Source organism: Euleptes europaea, chromosome 3 (assembly GCF_029931775.1).
Source record: "Euleptes europaea isolate rEulEur1 chromosome 3, rEulEur1.hap1, whole genome shotgun sequence".
NCBI classification, from domain to species: domain Eukaryota; kingdom Metazoa; phylum Chordata; class Lepidosauria; order Squamata; family Sphaerodactylidae; genus Euleptes; species Euleptes europaea.
In genome coordinates this window covers 30,602,242-30,627,876 of record NC_079314.1, presented here as the reverse complement: position 1 = coordinate 30,627,876, position 25,635 = coordinate 30,602,242, and the positions used below count along the sequence as shown (strand labels likewise).

Genomic DNA, 25,635 nt, shown 5'->3' with positions numbered 1-25,635 from the left:
CAAGGCGACGCTTCAGAGGCCAGAAGGAAACTGTTGGAATCATGAAGCTGCCCCAGACCACCGAGCCTACTGTCTGTTTCAGCTGGTGGTGGTTCTCCAAGGGCCCAGGCCAGGGAATTCTTCTAGCCCTAGAATCATAGAGTTGGAAGGTACCACCAGGGTCATCTAGTCCAACCCCCTGCACAATGCAGGAACTTCACAACTACCTCCCCCCCACACACCCCCAGTGACCCCTAATCCATGCCCAGAAGATGGCCAAGATGCCCTCCCTCTGATGATCTGCTTAAAATCATAGAATCAGCATCGCTGACCAATGGCCATCTACCCTCTGCTTAAAAGCCTCCAGGGAAGGAGAGCTCACCACCTCCCAAGGAAGCCTGCTCCACTGAGGAACCGCTCTGTTAGAACATTCTTCCTAATGTCTAGATGGAAATTCTTTTGATTTAATTTCAACCCGTTGGTTCTGATCCGACCTTCTGGGGCAACAAGAAATAACTATATGACAGCCCTTCAATTACTTGAAGATGGCTGCCTAGGCTCCTTTAACTGGAAGCCTGAAACCAAACTCTCCTTCTGCTTGCTCCCCCAAGGAGCCACGACTCTACCACCTTTGTAGGTTGAAGCTCAAATAGTCTCCTTGAAAGCCAGTTAACAAGCAGCTGTTTCGGGGTGAGGAGCTAAGGCCACACTGGTAAGCCCCCAAAATGGTGTGAAGTCTTCCAAGTCGGACAAAAACGGGGCCAAACCTGAGAGCGCTGGTTCCCTGTCACCCAGCACCCCCCTGGGCTCACCTGACAGCCCTGATCAAGGTCTTCACAGCAGGCATGATGTCCTCAAAGGTCAAGTCACACTGATAGCCCTTCTCCTCGTTACTATCCTCGGTGGGGCCATCGACTGTTGGCAGAAACAGGAAAGGAAGAGAGTTTGCTTGAGTTCTAGGTTGCCCAGACACAGCCCTGACCATTTCTCTCCTATTCATTTGCCTCCCAAGGCCTCCAGAATTTCTTCCCACCCTTGTGCCACCCTTAGTTCTGGTTTTCTTGCTCCTTCTGACTGTTTATTGAAGGCTCTGCTGCCCCCTAAAGAAGGCTGGGTGCTTCAGACAGGTCCCGCGACATGTTGTGATGCTTGGCAGACTGAGACTGTGAGGAAGAGGTGTGCTTCATGCACAGTTTCTGAGCGCATTTGAAAAAGACAGCTCCCAATGGGTCAGGCGCCAAACTAGCCTTACAAGCAATCCCCCCTCCCCAACGTTTGTACCTTTCCACCAGCTCTTTGCCCTTTCTTTCGCTTGGGGTTTCCTAGGAAAAAATCCGAACTGCACAGGGCGGGAGAGAGAGTGCATACATGTTAAAACATGCACTCTTCATCTGCATACGCCACTACAGCACATGTGCATTTTCCTTGTGTGTTATACCTGGATACACACCCCACCCCTGGTATGTGTGTGTGTGTGTAAAGTGCAGTAAAGTCGCAGTCGACTGATGGTGACCCCAGCAAAGGGTTTTCAAGGCAAGTGAGAAGCAGAGGGGGTTTTGCCATTGCCTTCCTCTGCAGAGCCTTCCTTGGTGGTCTCCCTTCCAAGTACTGACCCTGCATAGCTTTTGAGATCTGACGAGATCGGGCTATATCATGTCGCCCCCCCCCCCCAGTAAATAATCACATCCATTCCCAGTTCACAAAGCTGGTAGTTGCCTTAACATTCTCTGTGACTTCTGAGGCAGGAAATTACCTCTGAGCATATACGCACAGGACGTTTCTCTCTACGCTAACATATACCTCCAGCTCTGCTCTCCGAGGATGTGACCAACAGAACCCTAAGCCAAAGCTATTTTGAGAGTTGCAAATGGTTGAATAAAGAACCCATTTTCTACTTCTCTTCATTATTTTAAGACCAATTCAGAGCAGAACATACTTCAAATACAAACTGCATGCCCGATTGAGAAGTGCATGTTAAGAATGATCCCTTGCTGCCTCTTACAAGAGTTGGTTTTTATATTCCGACTTCCTCTACCACTTAAGGGAGACTCAAACGAGCTAACAATCACCTTCCCTTCCCCTCCCCACAACAGACACCCTGTGAGGTAGGTGGGGCTGAGTGAGCTCTAAGAGAATTGTGACTAGCCCAAGGTCACCCAGCTGGCTTCATGTGCAGAAGTGGGGAAACCAACCCCAGTTCACCAGATTAGCCTCCACCGCTCATGTGGAGGAGTGAGGGAATCAAACCCGGTTCTCCAGATTAAAGCCCACTGCTCCAAACCACCGCTCTTAACCATGCTGGCTCTCTTAGAAGACAACCCCCCATTGCCAAAAACTCTCAACCTCAATTCCTTGGTTGGCTCCAAATTACCCTCCACTGGGGTCCGGGGCTTCAGCCTCAATGAGGCCCGGAACCTTGTCCTGTCATTGAAACTCCAGCTCTTCTGCACCTTGGTGGTGCTAACGGCCTCGTGGACATTCTCGGTGCTGGGAGAGCGGTGGAGAGGTGGGGCCAGATGCTGATGCTTCCCCCGGCTGCCCTGCCTCTGGGAACTGTTCAGGCGGATGCGGTCCTTGATGCCCATTTTATTGCTGCAAAGGGTAGGAGGGGAAATGGCGCAAGTTAACAGGGTGGTAGGAAAGCTCTTACGCTGCGGAGGGATGAGCACAGGCCACCCAAAGGGGGGCACTAGAGAGCCTGCCTCGTATTTACAGGAATCTGATCCAATGCAAGACTGAAGCTAATCTGGTCACTGGTCACCCCAACTGATCTGGAGTCTTACAACTCCAGGAGTCCAGATTGGTTAATGAGAAAATCCTAGTGTTCCTCTATCCCCCAGTGGCCTAATCCCAGCATGGGAAAACATTATTACCGGTACTTTGCAAGGTTCTGAAATCAATATTTGAAGAAGGGGCCGCTGACCTAGTCAAGACTCAGCAGTTACCTTGCTGTGACATCTACTGAAAAACAAGGCGCGCTGTGGCCATGCTCGCTTATCAGAAAGTCAACAGTTTGATCCAGAACCTCAGAGTCAGAGGATGGAGCCTACCTCCAATTTAGAATCATAGAGTTGGAAGAGGCCATACAGGCCATCTAGTCCAACCCCCTGCTTAATGCAGGATCAGTCTAGAGCATCCCTGACAAGTGCTTGTCCAGCCTCTGCTTAAAGACTGCCAGTGAGGGGGCGCTCGCCACCTCCCTAGGTGGCTGATTCCATCGCTGAACAACTCTTACTGCAAAAAAAATATCCTAACATCCAGCTGGTACTTTTCCGCCCGCAATTTAAACCCATTATTGCAAGTCCTATCCTCTGCTGTCAACAGGAACAGCTCCCTGCCACCAAACTGCAGGTGGGACTCACAGGATCAAGTGCAGATCTATGCAAAAAATAAAAGCCACCCCGTGGACCTAGTTTCAGATGGGTAGCCGTGTCAGTCTGTAGAACAAAATTCAAATCCAGTAGCACCTTAAAGACCAACACAATGTCCCAGGGTATAACCTTTTGTGAGTCACAGCGGACTCAGATTTGGTTTCCCGCACCTAGAAATGTAGTATGCCAAAAAGAAAGCAAGGCTAAAACACCCTCCTCACTGACATTGTTTCCCAGGAGAAAGCCAGCCTGCCACTTCAGGTCAGCATCGGGGCCCTCTTCCATGGTGCAGCCACCTTCAGAAGTCAGGTTACCGGAGACAAGGTCTTTTCTGTGGTGGTGGCTTTATTGTAGCATGCCTTTCCCACAGGGCCTGCTTGTTACATTTTGGCACCAGTTGAATCTCCCCCCACCCCCACTTATTCAGGCATTTTGCTTGGCTTCTTTCCTTCTTTTGCATATGCTCTCATTCTATAGCGGCTGCTGCTTTTATAACTGTCATTTGCTGTCATTTTTCTCCATTTTCATTGATCTGAGGATTGCTTTACAACTAGTATTTTGATGACGTTTTTAACAATGCCATGAGTGGCCTTGAGCATTTTTATAGACCGAGGAGCTTACAATATCAGCTTTTGTCTAAAAATAATTTAAAAAGCAAGCTTCTAGCCCCTATGCTTGCTAAAATGTTTGGAGGTAAGTGGGTAAAGCAGAGTCCAATCTCAGAAAGTACATCCCAAGGGAATGGGGCTTCAGTGAGAATTAACTTGCCCTTCTCCCTATGACAAACAGAAGAAATTATGCAAAGAGGATCACATGCATATTTGCATAACATACATCGTAGAATCTAGTCGCTGCTAAGTTTGAATAATTCTACGTGCAGTTTTGATGCATACACACACACACACAACGCCCTGACCGTAATGACCCTGATCTGTTTTCTGACAATGGATGAATGAGATACAAGGGGGGGGGGGTCGGACAAAATTAAGTCATGCCACAAACTCAGGTCGGAATCAGGCTGCTGAATGATACTTACGGTAAAAGGCTGCAAACAAAAGACACCAAAACATTAGAACAAGCAACCGACAGAGACACTGAAAAACAAGACACCGCTGGACCAAGGATACCTGGAAAGGAGATGTTTGGATACCCTGGAGGTTTTGAACGACTCCATGCATGGGAGCCAACTAAAATAAGAGAGTCTTACTTAGTTGTCCAATGTTCCGGCTTGGGGGCCGGGAACATCTCCCCTGGAAAGACAGCGAGACTTGCAACCCAAGCAAGGATATAAGAAGATCCCTAGATCAGAGAGGTTATGTCCGTGTGGAACAGGGGACATTGAAACCATTAAACATGCACTGATATGTTGCCCGTTCTACCACAAAGTTAGATCAAAGCTTTTTTTCCCCCATTTGGTAAATTCCCTGAGGAGTCAGTTGAGCTTTGGGCAAAGAAGCTCCCATTAGGAGAAGACCCTCAGTTTACGCTCCAAACTGACAAGTTCTGTGCTGTTGCTATTAAAATACGCAGAACTTTATTAGAGAAGGATTGTTAGAATGTATTACAATTTTATCAATGTTAAGATTATAATTTTAACCAGGGGTTGCTTTTATTGACCTTATACCTTTATATGTATGGGCAGTCTGAGTTTCTGCGGTGCCAAACTATTGTCTCTGGATATTTTGATATGTTGGCACGTGATCGGTCAGTCGACAGTATTAATAAATTTGAATTTGAAAACCCAAGCAAGGCCAGGGGTGGGAGGAAGAGGACGAGAACCTTGACACTACCGCTGGCAACACTTCTATCCATCAGGAGCTTTGCATGTCTCCTGAAGCCTCTTTGGGGAAAGCTGTCGTGGTGGCGGATTCTGCTGGGGGTGGAATTGTGGACATCTTAGAAAGCTGAGTATGGTTTGGGTCATTCCACTAGGGGTCAAGGGGGAGCAACCAAAACCTTAAATTGAACAGTAGACCCTCGCCCCCTGCATCTTGCTAACTCATGATTTCACTTATTTTCAGTCTGCAATTTGATTGCACAAGACTCCGGCTGGCTTTTAGCCCCACCGCACCATCAATGTAATGACATTGATCACTACATTTTGAAGGAAATTTGGATATTTTATTCCTAGAAGGAACAGACCCCCTGCCTTGGAGCATTTTGCAGATTTCATCGTTCACATCCCCCACAAATGGCGAGAGTCTACCCTGATTGCTCATAAAATACTTGGGGAAACTGACAGCCTAGGATGCCTCGTTTATCAGAAAGGCCAAGCCACACGATGTGTTTTCCAGGCAACGGATTACTCGGTAGAGTTCACGGCTAGATCCCGGCATCAGATACAAGAGCAATGTTTATCTGCTCAGGAAACATTCTGCCATTGCCAGGAAGCCTGCTTATCTACCAAGGACTCACAGCATGTCGCAGTGGACTGCAGAGGTGAAGGGACGCGGAAAGATGCAGAGGGACAGTGGAGCCTTATTCCATGAGCTAAGAGCGTGCCCTAGAAACACACCTTTGCACTCTCCTGCAAGGGGCAACAGATAGTGCAGGGTGGACTATAATTTCCAGCATTTCCTGAACTTCTCACTGAGAGCTGAACTGCACATTATGCTTTTTGGTGAGTTGGGTCGAGGTTCCCCCAACCCAAGTTGCATTCCCTGCGGACAAACGGCAGAGAATGATGTTTGATGGTACAGAGCGAGCCCCTTTTGGCTTGAAACTGCACGCTGTTTTCAGAAGTTGCAATACCCCTGACAGGGAGTTCTTAACATAATCTTGGAGCCACTTGGGTTCGGAATACTCCACAAGCTGCTCCAAAGTGACATCAATAACTCCCTACTGGGGATGCTTCAACTCTGAAAAAGCAGGTGAGGGGGGCAGGAGCCCCCCACGCTGCAGTTCCAAGCTGAAAAGAGCTCCCTTTGCAGGGAACGCAAGCTGGATTGGGGGAACCTACACCCAGCTTGCCAAAAAACATGATGTGTAGTTTGGCCCTGAGGTTCCCCAGAGCACAGGCCGAAAACCAGTGATTCACTACATTTCCCCCCCATAACAATCAGGTTTAAGGAATCACTTGCTGTGAGCGATCCAGAGCCAGAAGACAAATGAGTCAGATCCAATTGAAGGCCTTGCTTCAAAATGTTTGGAGGCCAGCCTGGGGTGGCCTACGCAAGAGGAGCACCACATCTCTGCACTTTCTCAGCCCAATGGACCCAAGTCTGGTTGGCTGCCATTTTGACACAACACATAGACCCCCTGTAAGAGCATAGAATTTGGCTTCCAGGGCATATCAACTTTCACTATTTTTCCAAAAGAACAAGGCAAGTTTCTAGCCCTCAGGTGGTAGATCTCTCTGGGTAAGGATTCTGCCGCGTCTGTACAACATCAAAACCATTAGCGATAGCAAATTGAAGAGAATACAGTTTAGCAAGTGAACAGAAATCTGCTGTCAGAAGCTCCAAGATTCAAAAGTCTGATATCGGATTTCCTTGGCAAAGTTGGGTTGTAAGGATGCAGCCTTTCAGACCTGCCATCTATCATAACCTAACAGGCCATGCTGCAGGGGTGGTGGTTTAAGGTGGCACAGAAGTCTGCTCTGTGCATGCCCTTATAATGATGTTTCAACATCTTGGTTCCAGAGCCCATGTACAGCTTACGGGGTCCAGAGAGGCCTTTGGCTCCTCAGAAAATATCAGATCCTACTTAGTTATTTACATTATTTACAGTCCGCCTTTCTCACTGGGACTCAAGGCAGATTTCAGAGCAAGTCAATAAAATCAACAGGACAGGACATTCAATAAAACAGTAAAATAGGATTTGGGTTGTAGAGCCCTCCATGAATCCAAAGGGGATTTCAGAAGCTTGAACGGGGGGGGGGGGGGAGGAACCCATCACACGAGAAGTCCGGGTCTGTCAAACTTTTTCAAAAACGATGCACTCAAAAAGCATAAGAACATAAGAAAGGCCATGCTGGATCAGACCAAGGTCCATCAAGTCCAGCGGTTTGTTCACACAGTGGCCAACCAGGCGCCTCTAGGAAGCCAACAAACAACTGCAGCAGCATTCTCCTGCCTGTGTTCCAAAGCACCGAATATAATTGACATGCTCCTCTGATGCTGGAGATAATAGGTATGTATCATGAATAGTATCCATTTTGACTAGCAGCCATGGATAGCCCTCTCCTGCATGAACATGTCCACTCCCCTCTTAAAGCCTTCCAAGTTGGCAGCCATCACCACATCCTAGGGCAGGGAGTTCCACAATTTAACTATGCATTGTGTGAAGAAATACTTCCTTTTATCTCTTTTGAATCTCTCACCCTCCAGCTTCTGCAGATGACTCTGCGTTCTGGTATTATGAGGGAGGTAGAAAAGTTTCTCCCTGTCCACTCTCTCAACACCATGCATAATTTTATAGACTTCTATCATGTCTTCCCTAAACCGCCTTCTTCCCAAGCTAAACAGCCCTAAGCGATTTAACTGCTCCTCATAGGACAGTTGCTCTAGCCCCCTGATCATTTTGGTTGCTTTTTTCTGCACCTTCTCAAGGCAATGGCATGCAGCCAGCTTACACGCAGCCGGTTTCCAGATCCACTTAGTTCCACAGCCTCTATAAGTGTTTCAAGAAGCTGCAGTGGCTTTAGGCTGCTGATACACTTCTGGGTACCATTCTGTGCAGCGCACTTTCTTCACACCAAGTATAGCCTCTCTCCCCAGCGAATGGCTATTGTTTATTTTGCAAGTGAGGAAAGCACGGTTCGCTTGACTTTTTTTGTATTAAACTGCTTTACAAAGGAACAAAGTTTCCAAAGTCACTACAGCTGCTTAAGGTCTCGCTCATTTGACATTGCAAATTTCCTCACCAAGAAACCTCCGATAACCTTCCAAACATTTGCCGGTGTTTGGAAACCACAACCTTACCGCGGGTTCAGGGCGAAAGAGTTTACAGACCTGTTGCTTGGGTTGCCTTGATGGGATGGTCTACAAGCTCCTTGCCCGCCCCCGCTCTTCCACCCTGCCCCCATGCATCTCAGCCACTGCAAATAACTTCAGGGCCAGTCCTCGCGTAACATTTCCCGCATGCCAGAGTCTGCAAGCGCAAACAGGGTTTGCCTGAGCATCGGAAACTTTGGATTCTACAGATGTGGCGCTAGAGAAACCCAGGGCCAGGTCCGCTAAATTGCCCTTGCAAGGGATTCTTTTAAGGTCTTTCACATCAGAAGGGTCATCAGAAAGTCTTTCAAGGAAGCAGAGACCTCCCCATACTTTGGCAGTGTGCGGCGTATAGATGTGGAAGGCATATCAGGGGGAAAAAATCCCAGCCACGATGACAAAGGACTCCACTGGAATTTCTAGCCCCACAGAATGTGGAGACATCTCCGTGCTGATGTGACCACTTTCCCCAGGAGAATCACAAAGTTACTGTAGGGCCTAAATGTTATTCCAGAACCAGGTTGTCGCTTAATGCCTATGGGCGGGAAGATCTCCAGCACAGCTTTATGAGAGTCAGGATGTGTTGAAGCTTGAGAAAACCCAGTTGTGCTCCTATTTAAATTTAGAGACTCCAGTTTAGAGTTCTTACAACAACAAAAAGGAAAATCCCAAGCAGCTCTCCAAAAATAATTTGAATTCCAACCTGATGAACTGTTGGAAAGATGGAGTTGTAACATCCAAGTCAAAGAGTTGCACTTACGCTGGGCTGTTCTTATGCTGCGCTGTTCTCTTTTGTAGTGATCCATCATTATTAAAAGTCTTAAGCTTTCAATGCACAGGGACAGCTGTCCCTTGGGGGAAGCACAGAACATTGTTGAAGGGAAGAGCGAGGATGAAGTTGGCAGAGGATTTGGGAAGGGGAGGGCAGAATCTTCCAAGCTTTGGCAGCTGAGGCCTGGCCCCAGAGCTGACCCCTGCCTATGGGGTGTGAAGGATGAAGCTCCAGAGAGGGAGATCCTACAAACCCTTCCTCCATCAAAGCTCCCTCTCCCTCTGTGATTTGGTGAGATTTTCTGCCCTGGGTGGAAGATCCCCTCTCCCTGCATGGAGCAGAAAGATGCAAGAAGATTCTTGTGCATCACCTGTGAAAATCTCACTCCGGAACTAGAGCCGATCAAATGAATGAAAGATTGTTAATATGCCAATGAAGTCAAGTGATCAGCTGCCTTTTTTTCATGCCTCAAGGAAGCACACGAGACTAATGGGAGGAGTGAGACTCCCCCACCCCTAGAGGGACTGGGGTAATGTACATCTCCCCCTTCAACAGCTCCCTCCCTCAGACTGAGGTCTGAACTGAGGTGCCAGGACTTTCAGACTCAGGGTCTCCAGGAGGAATAAAATGCCCAAAGGACAGACTATTGTCTAGCTTGCCACAAAGGAGAACTTATCATATTCGCCCTCCTTTGCCCTGCTCAGCAGATATCAACCCTAAGTGACCAAGCTATGCCCCCCACCCCCAGTGGGTTTCAATCTCCTGCCCCCTTCCCTCTACAGCTCATCCCACTGGGCTCTTCCCACTGAACCCCACAGTCTTAGGAGTGAGGGCAACCCTCCTCAGGAGTCTTCCAGAAAACAGTTTTTGAAGCATGCGTGATTCTCTTGGCTTTTTGCCCTTCTTTTAGTAAGTAAGCACCCCTAAATATCTGATCACGTACTTCTTCTGCCTACTGCCAGTTTTATATTACAGATTTTAACTAGTGGTTCTTATGGATTGAGGGCAGGGTATAAATTGAAACATAACTAAATAATGTATTTTATTGTATTTTATTATTATTTACATTGTAAGCTGCCTTGAATTTCTACAAGGTATTACGGCAGGCCATAAACTCTATAGTTGTTAGTGGGATTGGGGGGCATTTGTGTTCAGAAAAGTTGAGTCAGACAGAAGGGGGCAGAGAGATTTTTTTTAAAATAAGTTTGAGAACACTATTTGAAGTCTTCCATATTTATGGTTCCATTATGGGTCACCATGTTGCCATCCAAATGAACTTAATAACTCTCCCCCATAAAGCTGTATTGGAGACAAACCATCTGGTTAAACGAGAGAACAAACATATCTCCCCACCAAGGAAGGGCATCACTGCAAGATTAGCACAGGGGTCCCATGCATATATCCGCCCCACATTTGGGCAGCATGCCCCCCACCCAGGCTTTCAAAAAAAAAAAAAGAAGAAGTAGGACAAAAATGCAGCTAGAATTAAATCGATTCGGCCCCAAAACATCTCCTAGGTAGCAGATCCAAAGCCTTCGGTACCTCTGTTTCCAGCCGGTGTGAATCCGAAAGAAATTCCGCTTACTACTAAAGAGCTGGCTACAGAGATGGGGAAAAACAAATGAACAAAAACAGAAAGGGGGGAGATGGGAAGAAAAAAGAAGGGAAAAGTTAGTTAGGAGCGAGGAGTGGGAAACAAAACATTCAAAGGATAATGTGGGTAGAAGAAAGCCGTGCCGAGGCTGGCCGTAATGGATACGTTTGTGGTCACCACCATGTGGAGAAGAACAGGGGACTCGTAAGAAGTGCCACTGCATCTGGAACGTCCTTTCGATCCTGCTTCTAAGTAACGCAAACTAATGGGAAGGGGGCAATTTATTCACCCCAGTGATGGATGAAGAGCAAGCTGGACAAATTCCTGTTTTAAAAGGCCAAGCATTTTCTGAGGCAGACCCATGTGTCATGAATGGTATCACCGAACACACTGTGGGTCTAGTTTCCCACTTCACGTGGGAAAGGACCCCGTACAAGTGCTTCCCGTCAATCTTTGCAAGGAAACAGCCATGCCGAGGCACTCCCAGAATAACTGTGGGGCCTGTACCCATGCTCTATTGAACAACACAGTCCCCTCTATTCAGTTCAACACCTGAAGAGCCAAGGGGCAAGTCCAGGCAGCTCTGCAGTGCTACCAAGAAATGTTATGGTACTGGACAGCAACCAGGGAAGGGGGGGTAGACCAAGGCTCTACCACCATCCCTGAAAGGGTCTGCTAACAATATTGTTCATCTAGTTTTCGATGGGCCTTTTCAAGAGCCCGAATTAATGCCTTTCCATCAGCTATGCTCAACGGGAGATTTCAGCATATACCTGAAGAGGCCAGATCATGCCCCTGTAGTTTTAATTCAGTTGAGACAATTATACATATTTTATTGCACTGTGAATTTTATCGGGAGGTTAGAAATAAGCTGATTTTACCTGCGTTGGCCAGAAATTTTAGGAATGTTAGCCATTCAGATGATATTATTGTTAATTTTTTCTTAGAAGATAAAGATGCTTTTATCTCTCATTCAGTGGCAAAGTTCTGTTATGTAGCCAGTAAAATACCGAGATCCTCAGTTGGGTTTTAAAATTGTACTTTTGTACTGATATTTGCTGGTGAAATGACTGTAAATAAACTGAACTGAACAGTTCATCTGCCAGTGTGGAGAAGTAATCAGAGTGCTGGACTAGGATCTGGGAGACCCAGGTTCGAATCTTCACTCTGCCACGGAAACTCGCCGAGTGACCTCGGGCCAGTCACATACCCTTGGCCTAACCTACCTCACGGGCTGTCGTGAGGATAAAGCGGAGGAGAATGCCGTAAGCCGCTCTGGGTCCCCACTAGCGAGAAAGGCAGCATATAAATAAACAAACAAACAAAGGTTGTTTATTGACCTTGCTCATTTTGCCTCTGGGGCTGGCACTCATAGGAGCAGGTGGCTTCCGTTTGAGACCTGCGGGTGACCCAGGAGCCAATACGTTTTATCACTATTTGATGATATACACATCCACAAGACACTGGAAATGACTACAAGACCTGTGTGTGCCAATTTAAATGGTGAAAATTCCATTTTTGGCCACACAACGGGCCATACACTATAGGTTATTACGTTACAGCATACCTTTTATGTATTTCTGGATGTGCTTTTTTAAAAAAATGTATAAATGTATATATGACCATTGAAGAAGGCTGCAAAGGCCGAAATGCATTTGGGTTATTAATTTACATTGATTCCTCATCAAACTATGCTGGATATTTAGCAATTTTTATATATTTTTAAATTTGATTAGCCTGTGTATTTAAGGCCCAAAATTATATTAGCATTTTGTATAATTTTCAGCTCAACTTTTAGGCTCTTTTTCATGACCCAGGAACCACCAGCTGCCACTTCTGGGTTGACCAGCAAAACATTTCACTCGAAGCCGCCATGGAATGCTGTGATGGGATTTTTCGGGAAAAGAAGATGCAACTCGGATAAAATGGATCCATGTAGGACTAGTGCTCCAGGGCAATCAAGTTTTTTTTGGGGGGGGGGGGAGTTAGACTGCCATTGCTGTGGCTGCAGGCACCCCCCCCCATTGCTCCTCCTACCCGCTCTAGCGCAGAGAGCTTAACAAACTGGGAAATGGTCACTTAGGCCCTGGGCATAGGGGTGGTGGGGAGACAGACGAGCCGTACGCAAGCACAGCAAACAAGCCGCGCCACTGCGCTGCGACCCTGTCATGTCCTGATGCTCTTTACACAAAGTTTCCTGGAGCAAAATAATATCATATGTACTAATAAAATTCCTGAACTTCAGGAGAGGAAATGCGAGGAAACTAGCCGGCTAAATTCCTTGAAAGATTTTCAAATCTAACCGGCTTTGCGTGTGATCAGCAAGTTGAGCAAAACAAAAGGCCTTCTTCTCAAAAATAATATGAGGGTCTAGGGGAATAATTGGCCTTTCAGGCAGGAGATCCTTTTCCTCAATAGGCACAATAGCATCAGGATCCCCTTCAATATCTAGAGTGCTGGCTTGAGGGAAAATATGAGGAAGAAATGGGTTCTTAGAAGCTGGCACCATAGCAGGAACTAAAACATCTTGTGATTTGATATCTATTCTTACTGCAGTAACAGACTTTAAATTAGAATACAGTGCTTCAAAAACCTTTTTAGCATCTTTAACTGAACAGGGGGTGGTAATTTATTGAAGGAACAGAATAGACTGGAATCTACCGAATCATAATAAGCATCCAATCCACTCGACTCATATCATGTCCTGATCACCGAATGCAATTCAGTTCCCGGAGTCGCCTCTCACTAATAAGGTGTCTCAAGCCATACCCTGCGACATTCTGCATTCTTCTCACCTAGCATTATGATGCCTACCTGGCTTGTTTTAAAAACCGTAAGGTTCCTCAAGTATGTTTTCAAAATGGAGAGAGTAGGAGTAAAAAACACACACTCTAAGATAAAAGTCTAAAGATTTTTGCTGATGGAATTTTTATGCAGCTTTCTCCATCAACTTCTGCAAAGCAGTACTGATGCTCGAGTCTGCTGGCCCAATCTTTGCCGTTCTTAATGTACTGCTCTCCAACAAGAGGGACCTGCAGAAACCTGCCTCAGAAGCGGCAGCAGGACCCAACCTCAGGCTACATTAAGCCAAAATAAGCCCCTTCCTCAAGTCCCCCCCTTTGGTTCCAAGGATCAAAAACCACTGCTTTTTGGTCTTTCTGTTCTTTCACGGTCCATAATCTACATACTCGATAATAATGGAAAATCCATCCCAAAAATGAAGCAACCCCCCCTTGTTTAGAATGGCTGTGACGTGTTGTGCCAGCAAATTAGATCTGCATAGAGTAGAAATAGAGCTTTTTCTATCTAATAAATAAAAGACCTCAGCTAACATACTGACCGCTAAACAGGGAAAAACAGCTTCTTGAGGAATTATATCTGTAGGACCCACTCATAATTTTGACCCATCCTATTTTCCTCTTGCTCTTTCATTTTCCCTTTCAATTAAAAAAACAAAAACCCAAACTTTACAATAAAACAAAGACTGTTATTGGGACAATCCATTTGGGAATCATGGAACTTAATGGAAGTTTTAAAATATCTTTTCAAACCTTAAGATTCCCTGCAAATGGAACCAGTTTACATTTTTAACACTGGTCCTTCTGAGTACACAAAGCAGGTTTAGCCGGCTCTGGGTGGGCCCATTATTGCCTTTCCTCATGATCCTCTTCCCATCCACCCCAAAAACACAAGCTTCCCTTGGCCTTGAACACATCTCCCACAACCTTGTTTGTACCTTTGGTGGAAAAACCTACCGTGCTTGGGGGGAGGGGGGGTCTCTCTCTCTCTCTTTTGGGGGGTGAAAGGTGACAAAAGCAGGCACTGCAGCTTTAAGAGAAAGGTTACCTTAGGCGTAAACACTTGTGGGGTTGAGCGTCCTCTTCTTTCCAGCTTCCAGGAATGAATAAGGAAATGGTGATGGAAGGTGGAGGAGGGAGAGGGGCAAAGAGGAGGAAAGAGAAAACAGATGATGAAATGAGAGGCGGAGCCTGCAAAGGAGACTTGAAAGGGGGGAACCTGACAGATGTGGCAACGTGGGCCCTCTTGCCGGAAAGGGAGTCCGGTCGACCCCAGCTGCCATTGAGGCTTACCCCACTGAGACCAGCAGATTTTTGACCTCGGAACGGATCTGTCTCCTGTTTGTTACAATGGGATAGACACATGACTGATTTGCCCCACACTGAACCTCGAGCTTTGTGGCCTGGCTTGGCATTCCGCTTCATGGGCCTGGACGGTCAAATCCTGCCCCTTTATCAGGGATTTCAAGGTCCACCTGCTGCTTTCTGCACATGGCGCTAAAGCCCTTGGCCTCCGATCTGATAGCAAAAACCATGTGCTCCCCCCCTATTTAGAACGGCTTTAGGCAATATGTGATGGGGGAGAGAGAGAAAGTGGAAGCCCCTTGTCCTTCGATATGCTTTGCAACCACAGAAAGGTAGAGCGAAGAACTGCTGCTTCCTACTGAGATTCCAACACCAAATTGTCTGTGTGCTGTTGCTACTCCATGAGAGCTAGAAACTTGCCCCTGGAAACACTGGTCCTGAAGAAACTGAGGATGGTGCTAGAAAAACAGTTCCCACTCTCAGTCCTAAAGCTCCACGTGCAGGACTGGTGGGTGGAACGATTCAGAGAGACCAAAACCAAACGGCGCTCGCTCAAAAGGTCAACGACAACCACTAGAGGGGAGGAAAAGGGCTGCGAAAGAAAACCACACCACACTTAAAGGAAACAGCACCACGAGAGAGATACAGAGAGCCAACACACCAAAGAGAGAGGAAGCACACACCAAGGACACAACATTGCCAAGAGGCGGCTTCGACCCTACCTTTCCCCCGGGCAAAAAGGAGGACTGGCGGTTTTCGTGCCAGAGGTGAAGGAGTGATACGGCGGCGGAGCTCCGTCGGGGAATTTCCTCACCTCAGAGTTCCTGAGCCCTCCGTTGCGAGCTCGGTGCATGTGCTCAAACATAAGAACCAGTTCTCTAGGGGTGGGTTCAAATAAAAACACGGAGAAATTAAACCTTTCAAAAAGGGGAGGGGGAGGGGGGGAAACGAAAGCAGAAACCCAAAACAACAGAACAAGCAAAAAAAAGGGACACACACATGATATTTTTGACATTCTTTCAGTTGGCCAACTGGTTGCGCCGAGTAATGAACTGGCTAGTGAGATTTCATGAGCTGGGACTGTTGGGTTATGGGGTATTCCAACTTCTGGACGACAGGTTCAGTCAGGGAGTCCCAACCTTTTCCAGCCAGGGGGCGCCTTTGGAATTCGGTTACAGGGTGGTGGGTAAAGGTAAAGGTCTCCTGTGCAAGCACCGGGTCATTCCTGACCCATGGGGTGACGTCACATCCCGACATTTACTAGGCAGACTTTGTTTACGGGGTGGTTTGCCAGTGCCTTCCCCAGTCATCTTCCCTTTACCCCCAGCAAGCTGGGTACTCATTTCACCAGCCTCGGAAGGATGGAAGACTGAGTCAACCTTGAGCCGGCTACCTGAAACCGACTTCCGTCGGGATCGGAAGCAGGTCGTGAGCAGAGCTTGGACTGCAGTACTGCAGCTTACCCCTCTGCGCCACGGGGCTCCTAGGGTGGTGGTGGGAGCAACCACAAAATGGCTTCAGCAGGAGGCAGAGCCACACAGAGCAAGGCCAAGTGCAGGGAAGAACAGGATAAATAAATACTGTGGTGGCAGCTGCAGCTGAAATAGTGTCACTTTAATCTGCACAGCCAATCAGATCTTCCTTGGCAAATAAGGTGGCAAATCTATAAACAAGCACTCTTATGATAAGCAAATCAGATTTCTCAGAAGAGGAATAGGTCAGATCTCTGGGTGAAATTATTGGGTGACTTGGGCTTTTTTGATAATCCCTGAAAGCAGTGAGAAAAAAAGATGAAACCTGATTTGCCTTTTTAAAACTATTGCTTGCTATAATACGATTAAGCAATGCTAGGAACTTTAATCACTCTAGCAGTTATCTTCACAGTAATTGTAGGGTTTATAATTGTAGTAACTGTAATTTTTTTCATGCATGTATTTTTTTCTATCTTGCTCAGTAAAAAGAATCTTTTCTCTATAAAAGATAAAAAGTTTATACAGGTGTTCCGTCTGGTTTGCTGGTTAATAGTTCAGAGAATGGAACCCTATCCCCTATACTTCTGTTTTATCAGAGTTAAAGGTTGTAAATCTCCTTTAATATGATAAATCCTTGAGAACTCTGCTGCTCTTCAGAGCAAAGCCTTGAAAATTAAGTACAGATCCTCTAATAGGATGCGGGAGGGAATCTCTTGTTATAAGCCAGCAAGAGCATATATTCCAGTTCTTCCATAATTGCCCCCTGTTCTTGGAACATCACTGGTAGTGAACCAGTGTCTTGGAAGCAACGTGTCTGTTCAGCATCTAAGAGGGTAGCCCTCTAAGGATTAACTATATCTTATGCTGCCTTCATCTTCCCCGTGTCTACCTTGGTCCCTCACCCAGAAGGGCACGGAGAGTTTCATGCTCAGAACTTAACTGACAGGCGGACAGGGGCCTGATTCCAGTCAGGACCACGGCATGTGGGGGAAAGTGGTGTAAGTCTCCCTCCCTCCCCATGTGTCATTCATTCTCTAACCTGAAATGGCACTGGGAGATGCGATTTTCCTTGTTGGGAAGCTTATGTATAGCTCACCAGCATGCATTACGTTTCCCCAATGGGACAAATAGCAAATCCCCAGGGCCATTCTAGGTTGGGAAAATGGTGCGAGGAGTGGAAAGCTTAAGGCTCTTCTACCTCCCAGCCAGCATGGTGTAGTGGTTAAGAGAGGCAGACTCTAATCTGGAGAACTGGGTCTGATTCCCCACTCCTCCACATAAAGCCTGCCGGGTGACCTTTGGCCAGTCACATTTCTCTCAGAACCCTCTCAGTCCCACCTACCTCATGAGGTGTCTGTTGTGGGGAGAGGGAGGGAGGGTGATGGCAAGCCATTTTGACACTCCTTAAAAGGTAGAGAAAAAGCGGTGTATAAAAACCAGCTCTTCTTCTCCCTGGGGTCTCAACCCAAATTGAGCCCCTGTGCACCTGGGAAGTTCTGAGGGTGGAACGTCCTGTGCACATTTGTCCAGCGGGACTGGGTTGAATCCTAGAGGTTACAGCTGAAGCCTATGAAAACTGACCTGCAGTTCTTCCAGAATCAAAGTCCCTTTGAGCCACCATCAGGCAGGAGAGGGTCTGTGGCTCAGTGGTAGAGCCTCTGCTTGGCATGCAGAAAGTCCCAGGTTCAATCCCCGGCATCTCCAGTTAAAGGAACCAGGCAAGTAGGTGATGTGAAAGACCTCTACCTGAGACCCTGGAGAGCCACTGCCGGGCTGAGTAGACAATACTGGACCGAGGGTCTGATTCAGTAGAAGGCAGCTTCATGTGAACATAAGAAAGGCCCTACTGGGTCAGACCAAGGCCCATCAAGTCCAGCAGTCTGTTCACACAGTGGCCAACCAGGTGCCTCTAGGAAGCCCACAAACAAGACGAGTGCAGCAGCACCATCCTGACTGTGTTCCACCACACCCAAAATAATAGGCATGCTCCTCTGATACTAGAGAGAATAGGTATGCAGCATGACTAGTATCCATTCTAACTAACAGCCATGAATAACCCTCTCCTCCATGAATATGTCCACTCCCCTCTTAAAGCCCTCCAAGCTGGCAGCCATCACCACATCCTGGGGCAGGGAGTTCCACAATTTAACTATGCGATGTGTGGAAAAATACTTCCTTTTATCTGTTTTGAATCTCTCACTCTCCAGCTTTAGCAGATGACCCCGTGTTCTAGCATTATGGGAGAGGGAGAAAAACTTCTCCCTGTCCACTCTCATGTGTCTATGTGAAAGGGGGAAAACTAACTCCTTCCCCTTTGGAGGGATGTATGACTCAGTACTACAGCCTATGCTTTGCAAACAAAAGTCCCAGATAGAACCGTCGACATTTTCAGAAGGGAAAGACTCCCCCCCCCCAGACTTTGGAGAGCCCCTGCTGCTCAGAGGGGGTGATACACAGATCAGAGGCAGCTGCGTACCTTCCTGTCCCACAACCAACACGCTGGCAAGAGAAGGCCTGGAATTGCTCCCCCGCTCCAGTCTCCACTGCAGCTTCCACCAACTGCTTGGACTGACATTTGCAATTTTGGATTGGGATGGAGTGGGAGGAAATGCAACGGGTGACACGGATGGAATGGCAATGCGTTGTGACCGTGCGGAAAGTCGAGGAATCGGCACCCAAAAGACAGCCAATGTTTTCAATGGGGCTGGACGAAATTGTGGGGGGGGGGGGCCTCCCCGAATTTGTCTGGCCTGAAGGGTCAGCCTGCCATAGCAGGTACAAAACTTTGTACTCGAGAAGCACCACCACAATCATGCTACGTCCCTGAGGGTACCCCTTTCCTTTCCTCCCAGGCGCAGGACTGGCTGCAGTTCGTTTTCTCTAGAGGGAAATTAAATATTTTTTGGGGTGGTGGTGGTCAATATTGGGACTGGGAGGAGGAAGGAGGGGGGAAATCATTGCAATGTTATGTGATGGGGAAGTGGGGCAGTCAGGCAGGGCCTGTTTATTTATTTATTCGCTAAATTAAATTGCTGAATTAAATCGCCTTACTGTCCTTATCCTAGCCCTGTTCACAAGTTACAGTGAACACGCATACCATCCCTGTACAGTGTATGCTTGATTGTTCTTTGCTATGTGCATTGAGTAGTTCTCGTTATACTGAATGTAGGGACAACTGTGATACAAAGCCCACGTTTATCCACGTACTGGTTCCCGGTTTCATCCGTAAAGCAAACGTGTGTTGGCTCTTTCTTACAAGCCGATGTCTGCCCATACTTACACTGTAACATGCGAACAGGGAATATGTTCTTCAGGGATAGGTGGCGAGGGAGAAGTTACTCCTCAGATGGTTCATCTATTACTTTTTTGGAAAGGGCATGAAAGAGCAGGATCTAGTATAAAGGAACCAGGCCCCTCAAAAACATATTTAGTCTTACCGCTGCCAGGAGCTTAGACTCATCCAAGCAAAACAAACAAAACAAAAAGTCTCCTTGTGTGATGTAGTGGTAAGGGTGTCAGACTGAGAACAGGGAGACCCCAGTTCAAATCCTCACTTGGCAGTGAAGCAACCTGGGTGACCTTGGGCCAGTGGTTAAGAGCGGTGGTTTGTAGTGGTGGCCTCTGAGCTGGAGAACCGGGTTTGATTCCCCACTCCTCCACATGAGCGGCAGAGGCTAATCTGGTGAACTGGATTTGTTTCCCCACTCCTCCACACAAAGCCAGCTAGGTGACCTTGGGCTAGTCACGGCTCTCTCAGCCCCACCCACCTCACAGGATGTCTGTGGTGGGGAGGGGAAGGGAAGGTGTTTGTAAGCCGGTTTGAGTCTCCCTTAAGTGGTAGAGAAAGTCAACATGTAAAAACCAACTCTTCTTCTTCTTCTTCTTAATCATCCTCACAGGGTTGTCATGAGGATAATATGGGAGAGAGAAGAACGAAGTGCAGCTCTCTGAAGGAAGGGCAGGGGGAAAGGACAATAGTAGTTCAGCCATTAGCAACTGCCTTTCCCATAATGAGCAGTTGGTCATCTAGATCTCTCTGCTGCTCTTCTGTCTGAAATCCAAAATTTTACAGGAACCGTAGGAGCCACGGATACTCTCCCCCTGGCCCAACAGGCATCTTCCCTCCTACCTGAATGATGGGAGTATGCTGTCATAATAGCACCAGGTGGCTGTCAGGTAGGCCCGGGTGATATCCGTCGAGTAGAGGCGCCATGCAGCCTGTGACAGTCAAGAGTCGGCATGGGGGAAGGGAGTAAAAAAGGGAGAAAAGTTTCTTTAAATAATCTTTTTCCGACAAGCCCGCTCACGTGTCCCTAAGACCTAGTTCTGAAGCATTCCTAAGACCCAGTTCACCCAGATGAAGTAAGAAGACTCTTTCCCTATTTCAGTCTGCACGTCAGAGAACGCAGGGATGAATACTTCCACCTTGAAAGAAAAATTCCCCACACAGACAGACGTATTCTGTCAGGAAGAACGGTAGTCTTGAACTGTTCTTTCCAACACTGTGACCATTTATGCTTGGTAATTAGCAGCGCGTTCCAGGCTGAAGTGCCCCGCATATATATATACTTTTTTCACACACTGAACTGTCATTCAGGAAGTGACTTCGAAGCCGGCGCACACCTGCTTCGCATTTCCTAAGAGCCCCTTTAATGCGACCTTTTGTGCTTGCTCCGCCCCCGCCTCAAAGAATCCCCTGGAGGAAGCATGCAAAATCTCACAGCCCCGGCTTAACTATGCAAACGACTATTGCTAATGGAAGGAAGGAACGAAGGAGCAGAAGAGTGTGTGTGTGTGTGTGTAATTTCTCCTTTTGCGTTGGGACCGTGAATAGGCATTTTAAAGTTTGCATTTTAAAAAAGAGCTTTGAGCAAGCATCAAAACTGACCCTGCATAAATGGCCTGCAAATACAGAGAGAAGCACCTCCTGGCCCCACCTGTGTTCATCTCTCTGCTGTTGGAAACAGAATGCTGGGTTGCAGCAGGGCTAGCCGCCTTTGGCCATTACAGAGCTGAACTGTATCAAAACTCAGAGCAAGAGATCAAGCGAGAGCCGGCATAAGAAAGCCTATTTGCGTAAGTGAAACTTAACATTACTGATGTTAACATGTGGTCCCTTCCAACTCTATGATTCTCTGTTAATTATCCATAAAGTTTCTGGAGCCAAAACACTGGTTGTTGTGAATCTCTTATTTGGACATAGCACACACAGGACCTCACAATAAGAAATATACACTGGAGTGCCGTGCAGTTGTTCCAGCGCACTGGCATGAATCTGCACGTGGTCCACACTTAGGTTACTGGCAACTGTTCACCTGCATCATTTCCCCTTCTGTAAAGTGTATCTACATGAGCCCCGTGGCGCAAAGTGGTAAGCTGCAGTATGGCAGTCAAAAGCTCTGCTCACGACCTGAGTTCGATCCCGACGGAAGTCGGTTTCAGGTAGCCGGCTCAAGGTTGACTCAGCCTTCCATCCTTCCGAGGTCGGTAAAACGAGTACCCAGCTTGCTGGGGGTAGAGTGTAGATGACTGGGGAAGGCAATGGCAAACCACCCCGTAAACAGAGTCTGCCTAGTAAATGTTGGGATATGACACCTCCCCATGGGTCAGTAACGACTCAGTGCTTGCACAGGGGACTACCTTTACCTTTACCTTAGCCTTTATAGTGTATCTAAGAAGCCATTTCATCCTATTAATATTTTGCTTGCCATTCCTTCCACACACTGGGTATGCTACCACTTTGCTTACCCCTCCAGTACACATAAATTTGAAGATTTTGTTATCTTCGCTCAAGAGACACATTCAGTTCTGTGGTGAGTCATATTTGGAGCTGGATCTACAGGTTCAAGACCCCTGGGATGCATGAACCTTTGGTTTGATTTAGAAAGGCAGCTCGGAAATATATATTAACTTATGTTTATATGCAGGAAAATGCAAGTTATTTAAAAAAGTGGTGGGTGAGTTGCGCCACAGGCTATGGGCTGGGTGGTGGCAGCGTGGCACAGTGGTTACAGTATCAGACTAGAATCTGGGAGACCCTGGCTCGAATCTCTACTCTGCTGCAAGAGTTTGCTGAGTGACCCTGGGCCAGTCACTCTGCCTCAGCCTAGCCTACTTCACAGGGTGGTTGTTGTGAGAGTAAAATGGAAGAAGATATTAGTGTATGTGTTTATTGTATGACTGTTGTAGTATGTATTGGTTGGATATATTATATTTTGGCATACATACATCATGGTTTTGTGAATGTGATTTCATGAGGTTGGCTCATCTATGTGAATTATATTTGTGAATGCAGTATGTTATACATAGAGGTGGTGTGGTTGTTTATTACATGCATCAGCCCAAAGCCAGCACAGAGAACAGCACAGCTCAAATTTCATGCTTGACACATGTCAGGGATCTTGTGCTGTTCCAGCTTCGTACGTTCTTTGGAACCAGCCTCAGAGGGCATTTGTCCCACATTTTTAATTCTGGTGGCTAAGGGAGCTGCTTTCCCTCACAGCTCCCTTCAGACCCAGTCACCTCAAAGTGGACAGCACCCTGCTCCCAACCAGGATTATCTGAGGAAACGAGCAAAGTTAGCCAGGAGATGTTTGGGAACCTCTGCAATGGCTCAGGCCAGCTTTTGTACATCCAATTAAAAAGAATTGTCTCTGTTCCCTTCCGAAGAGTTCTCAACCTTCTAACCCTGCCACTTTGGAGCTGATCCTCCTAAATCTATTCTGGCTCGAGCAAAGAAAGCCGTGGGGAAAATAATTACAGGGAGGAGAATGAATAGGATGGCCATACCCGCACCTTGTGTCTGTCTCCAAGAATGCTTGGTCGGAGTTATCAGATGGGGAGGGCAGAACAGTAATGCTAGGGGCAAAGCTGAGTCCCCGCGATTGCTTTGTGAGCCAAAACAAGGGCGCACGTCCCTTTTGTTTCCTCCGCAGTCCATTCCCAGCTGCTCGGCATCAGCCTCTCGACTGAGGAGATGAAAGACAACTCGGGGCCGCTTTCTGTCACGGGGAAGCGGGCAAGCTGGCAGGAGAAGATAGCAAGGTGAGGGTGGGGGCTTGAGGGGTTCCTTTTGTCATGGGTCCTCTGAACCAGAGAGATAACGAGGGAGTCCAAAGGTCCACCTTTGGGACAACAATAGGGAAGAACCAAATCGAGACAAGCGGACGATACGCCAGGGCCTCCCTTCGTAAGCCATGGTCCGGCCAGAATATGCCGCAACACAAAAGCAACAAAGGAACAGCCAGAATTGTTGGTGCGTGTGAGGGCTTGAGGGAAGGGAGACGGGGGCCGATAAAGGAGGCTATCAGTGGGGATAACAAGGATGAGCCGGGGAGGGAGGCGTTGATCGGCTCCCCAAAATTTGAGGCCGCAAAACTGCTGCCACGTTGAGTTCAGCGCTCTGACCCTCCACCCCAACCTGTGGGCACTGCTGACCATCCACTCCTTGAGGGAAGGGAGAAGGAAGCATCTGACACCAGAATCTTCTCGTTGAATTTCAACCTGCTTCTGAGCCCTGAAATGGAAGGACACTTGGGTGGTATCAAACACAGCAAGACTAAAAGGAGAAGGCAAAGAGAGCCACTTCTGGGGGTGCAGGAAACCCTTGTGCTGGCCACAGGAGAGCACAAGCCCAGCAAAGATGCAGGAATGGGGCTGTGAGAGCTTCTCCCTGTCCACTCTCTCCTTTTTTGTTTGTTGTTGTTGTTCTTAAAATGCTTTTTAATGTGGCAATTGGATTTGGGGGGGATTTTCTCTCACTGTAAGCACTACAAGTAAGCCAATTATAAAGCAGCATTTAAAGGGGCGGGGACTTGATTTGAGCTTGAAGACTGCTGGTGCAGAGATTCCCAACAGGAAAGTGTGGGTCCAGCCAGTAACGAACCTCAGGTAAAACTCCCATGCATAAACGACCACAATGTTTCTGTTGTGGTTTTTATTTTGGTCCCAGCCACTCCCATGCACCTCCAGCCCATTCTTCGATGATTGGACTGTCATCCCTGTTGAACCACGCCCTCTCCTCCCCAAGATGAGTGGTTTCCTTGGTTTTAAGTAACTAAAATATAGATATACTGTTGTAATGACAGGCCAAGCAGGTTCCCTGAATTTCCAGCTTTCTTTTTTTTAAAGTAAGTCTCTAGTTGGTCTCCTTGCTGAGTTATAAGGCATATCTCTGCAAGAGGGAGGGGGACAAAGACTTACTTTTTTGAAATAAATGAAAGCTGGGAATTCAGGGAACCTGCTCGACCTATCAAGACAACAGCATACCTATATTTTAGTGCCTTTAAAAAAATGCAGCCATATTGATCTATTGATATAAGCATGTGCAAAAAATAAAGGGAGGGGGTACTGTGATGCTACCAAATATTTATTTATTTATTATTTACATTTATATCCCACCCTCATTCCCGGCAAGCCGGGCTCAGGGCGGCTCACAACATAATTATAAAAACATCAATTAAAATCTATATTAAAGGTAAAGGTAGTCCCCTGTGCAAGCACCAGGTCATTCCTTACCCATGGGGTGATGTCACATCCTGATGTTTACTAGGCAGACTGTGTTTATGGGGTGGTTTGCCATTGCCTTCCCCAGTCGTCTACACTTTACCCGCCAGCAAGCTGGGCCCTCATTTTACCGACTTCAGAAGGATGGAAGGCTGAGTCAACCTTGAACCGGCTACCTGAAACCGACTTCCGTCGTGATCTAACTCAGGTTGTGAGCAGAGCTTTTGACTGCAGTGCTGCAGCTTAACACTCTGTGCCACGGGGCTCTCTATAAATCTATATTAAAGCACCTATATGAAAACATACTTTAAAATTCATACTTCATATTATAATAAAACAAGATGGTGTTAATTTCAGCTACAGGGCAGTCCTGATCAGCAGTGAGCCCCAAACCAGTTTGTAATAATTTATAATGGAATTTGTAGCAATTTGTAATAATGGAAAACAATTTATAATAATGGAAAGGCTTGCGGCTGCCCTCAGGTGTAGGCCTGGTGGAACAGTTCTGTTTTGCAGGCCCGGAGGAACTCCTTTAGGTCCCGCAGGGCCCTGATGTTACTTGGTAGCCTGTTCCACCAGGCCGGGGCCAGGGCCGAGAACGCCCTGGCCCTTGTCGATGACAGCCGCACACTCCGCGGGCCAGGGACCACCAGCAAATTGTTGTTCCCTGAATGCAAAGCTCTCTGGGGGTGAGCCCATTACTACAGCACCCTCCCCTCTCTGGGGAAGAGCCAATGACTACAGGACCCTCCCTTGCAAATTCTGATCATTTAAGGCAACTGTGGAAATGCAGAGGAAGAACCTTGCCCAAACAAATTCCAGTGCTTACGGATCGACTGCCAATACAATCAGGACTAAGTCGAGCATGCAGAAAAGCCCCCGGTCTCGGAGAGGGGAAAAGTGCT

General features: G+C 47.3%; 1 protein-coding gene across 3 annotated transcripts in view; it reads right to left on the bottom strand.

The window, feature by feature from the left end:
• KCNQ4 (potassium voltage-gated channel subfamily Q member 4) overlaps positions 1-25,635 on the bottom strand; it is a 125,703-nt gene that overhangs the window by 3,932 nt on the left and 96,136 nt on the right. Inside the window, exons 8-13 of one of the 3 annotated variants that reach the window (XM_056846221.1) lie at positions 20,355-20,443; positions 15,476-15,631; positions 14,497-14,541; positions 10,599-10,655; positions 2,351-2,571; positions 792-894 (exon numbers count right to left, since the gene is read on the bottom strand). In XM_056846221.1, the coding sequence (XP_056702199.1) occupies positions 792-894; positions 2,351-2,571; positions 10,599-10,655; positions 14,497-14,541; positions 15,476-15,631; positions 20,355-20,443 (671 nt within the window). The remainder of the gene's footprint in view (positions 1-791; positions 895-2,350; positions 2,572-10,598; positions 10,656-14,496; positions 14,542-15,475; positions 15,632-20,354; positions 20,444-25,635) is intronic. The other 2 variants (XM_056846219.1, XM_056846220.1) reach the window with 2 other exon arrangements.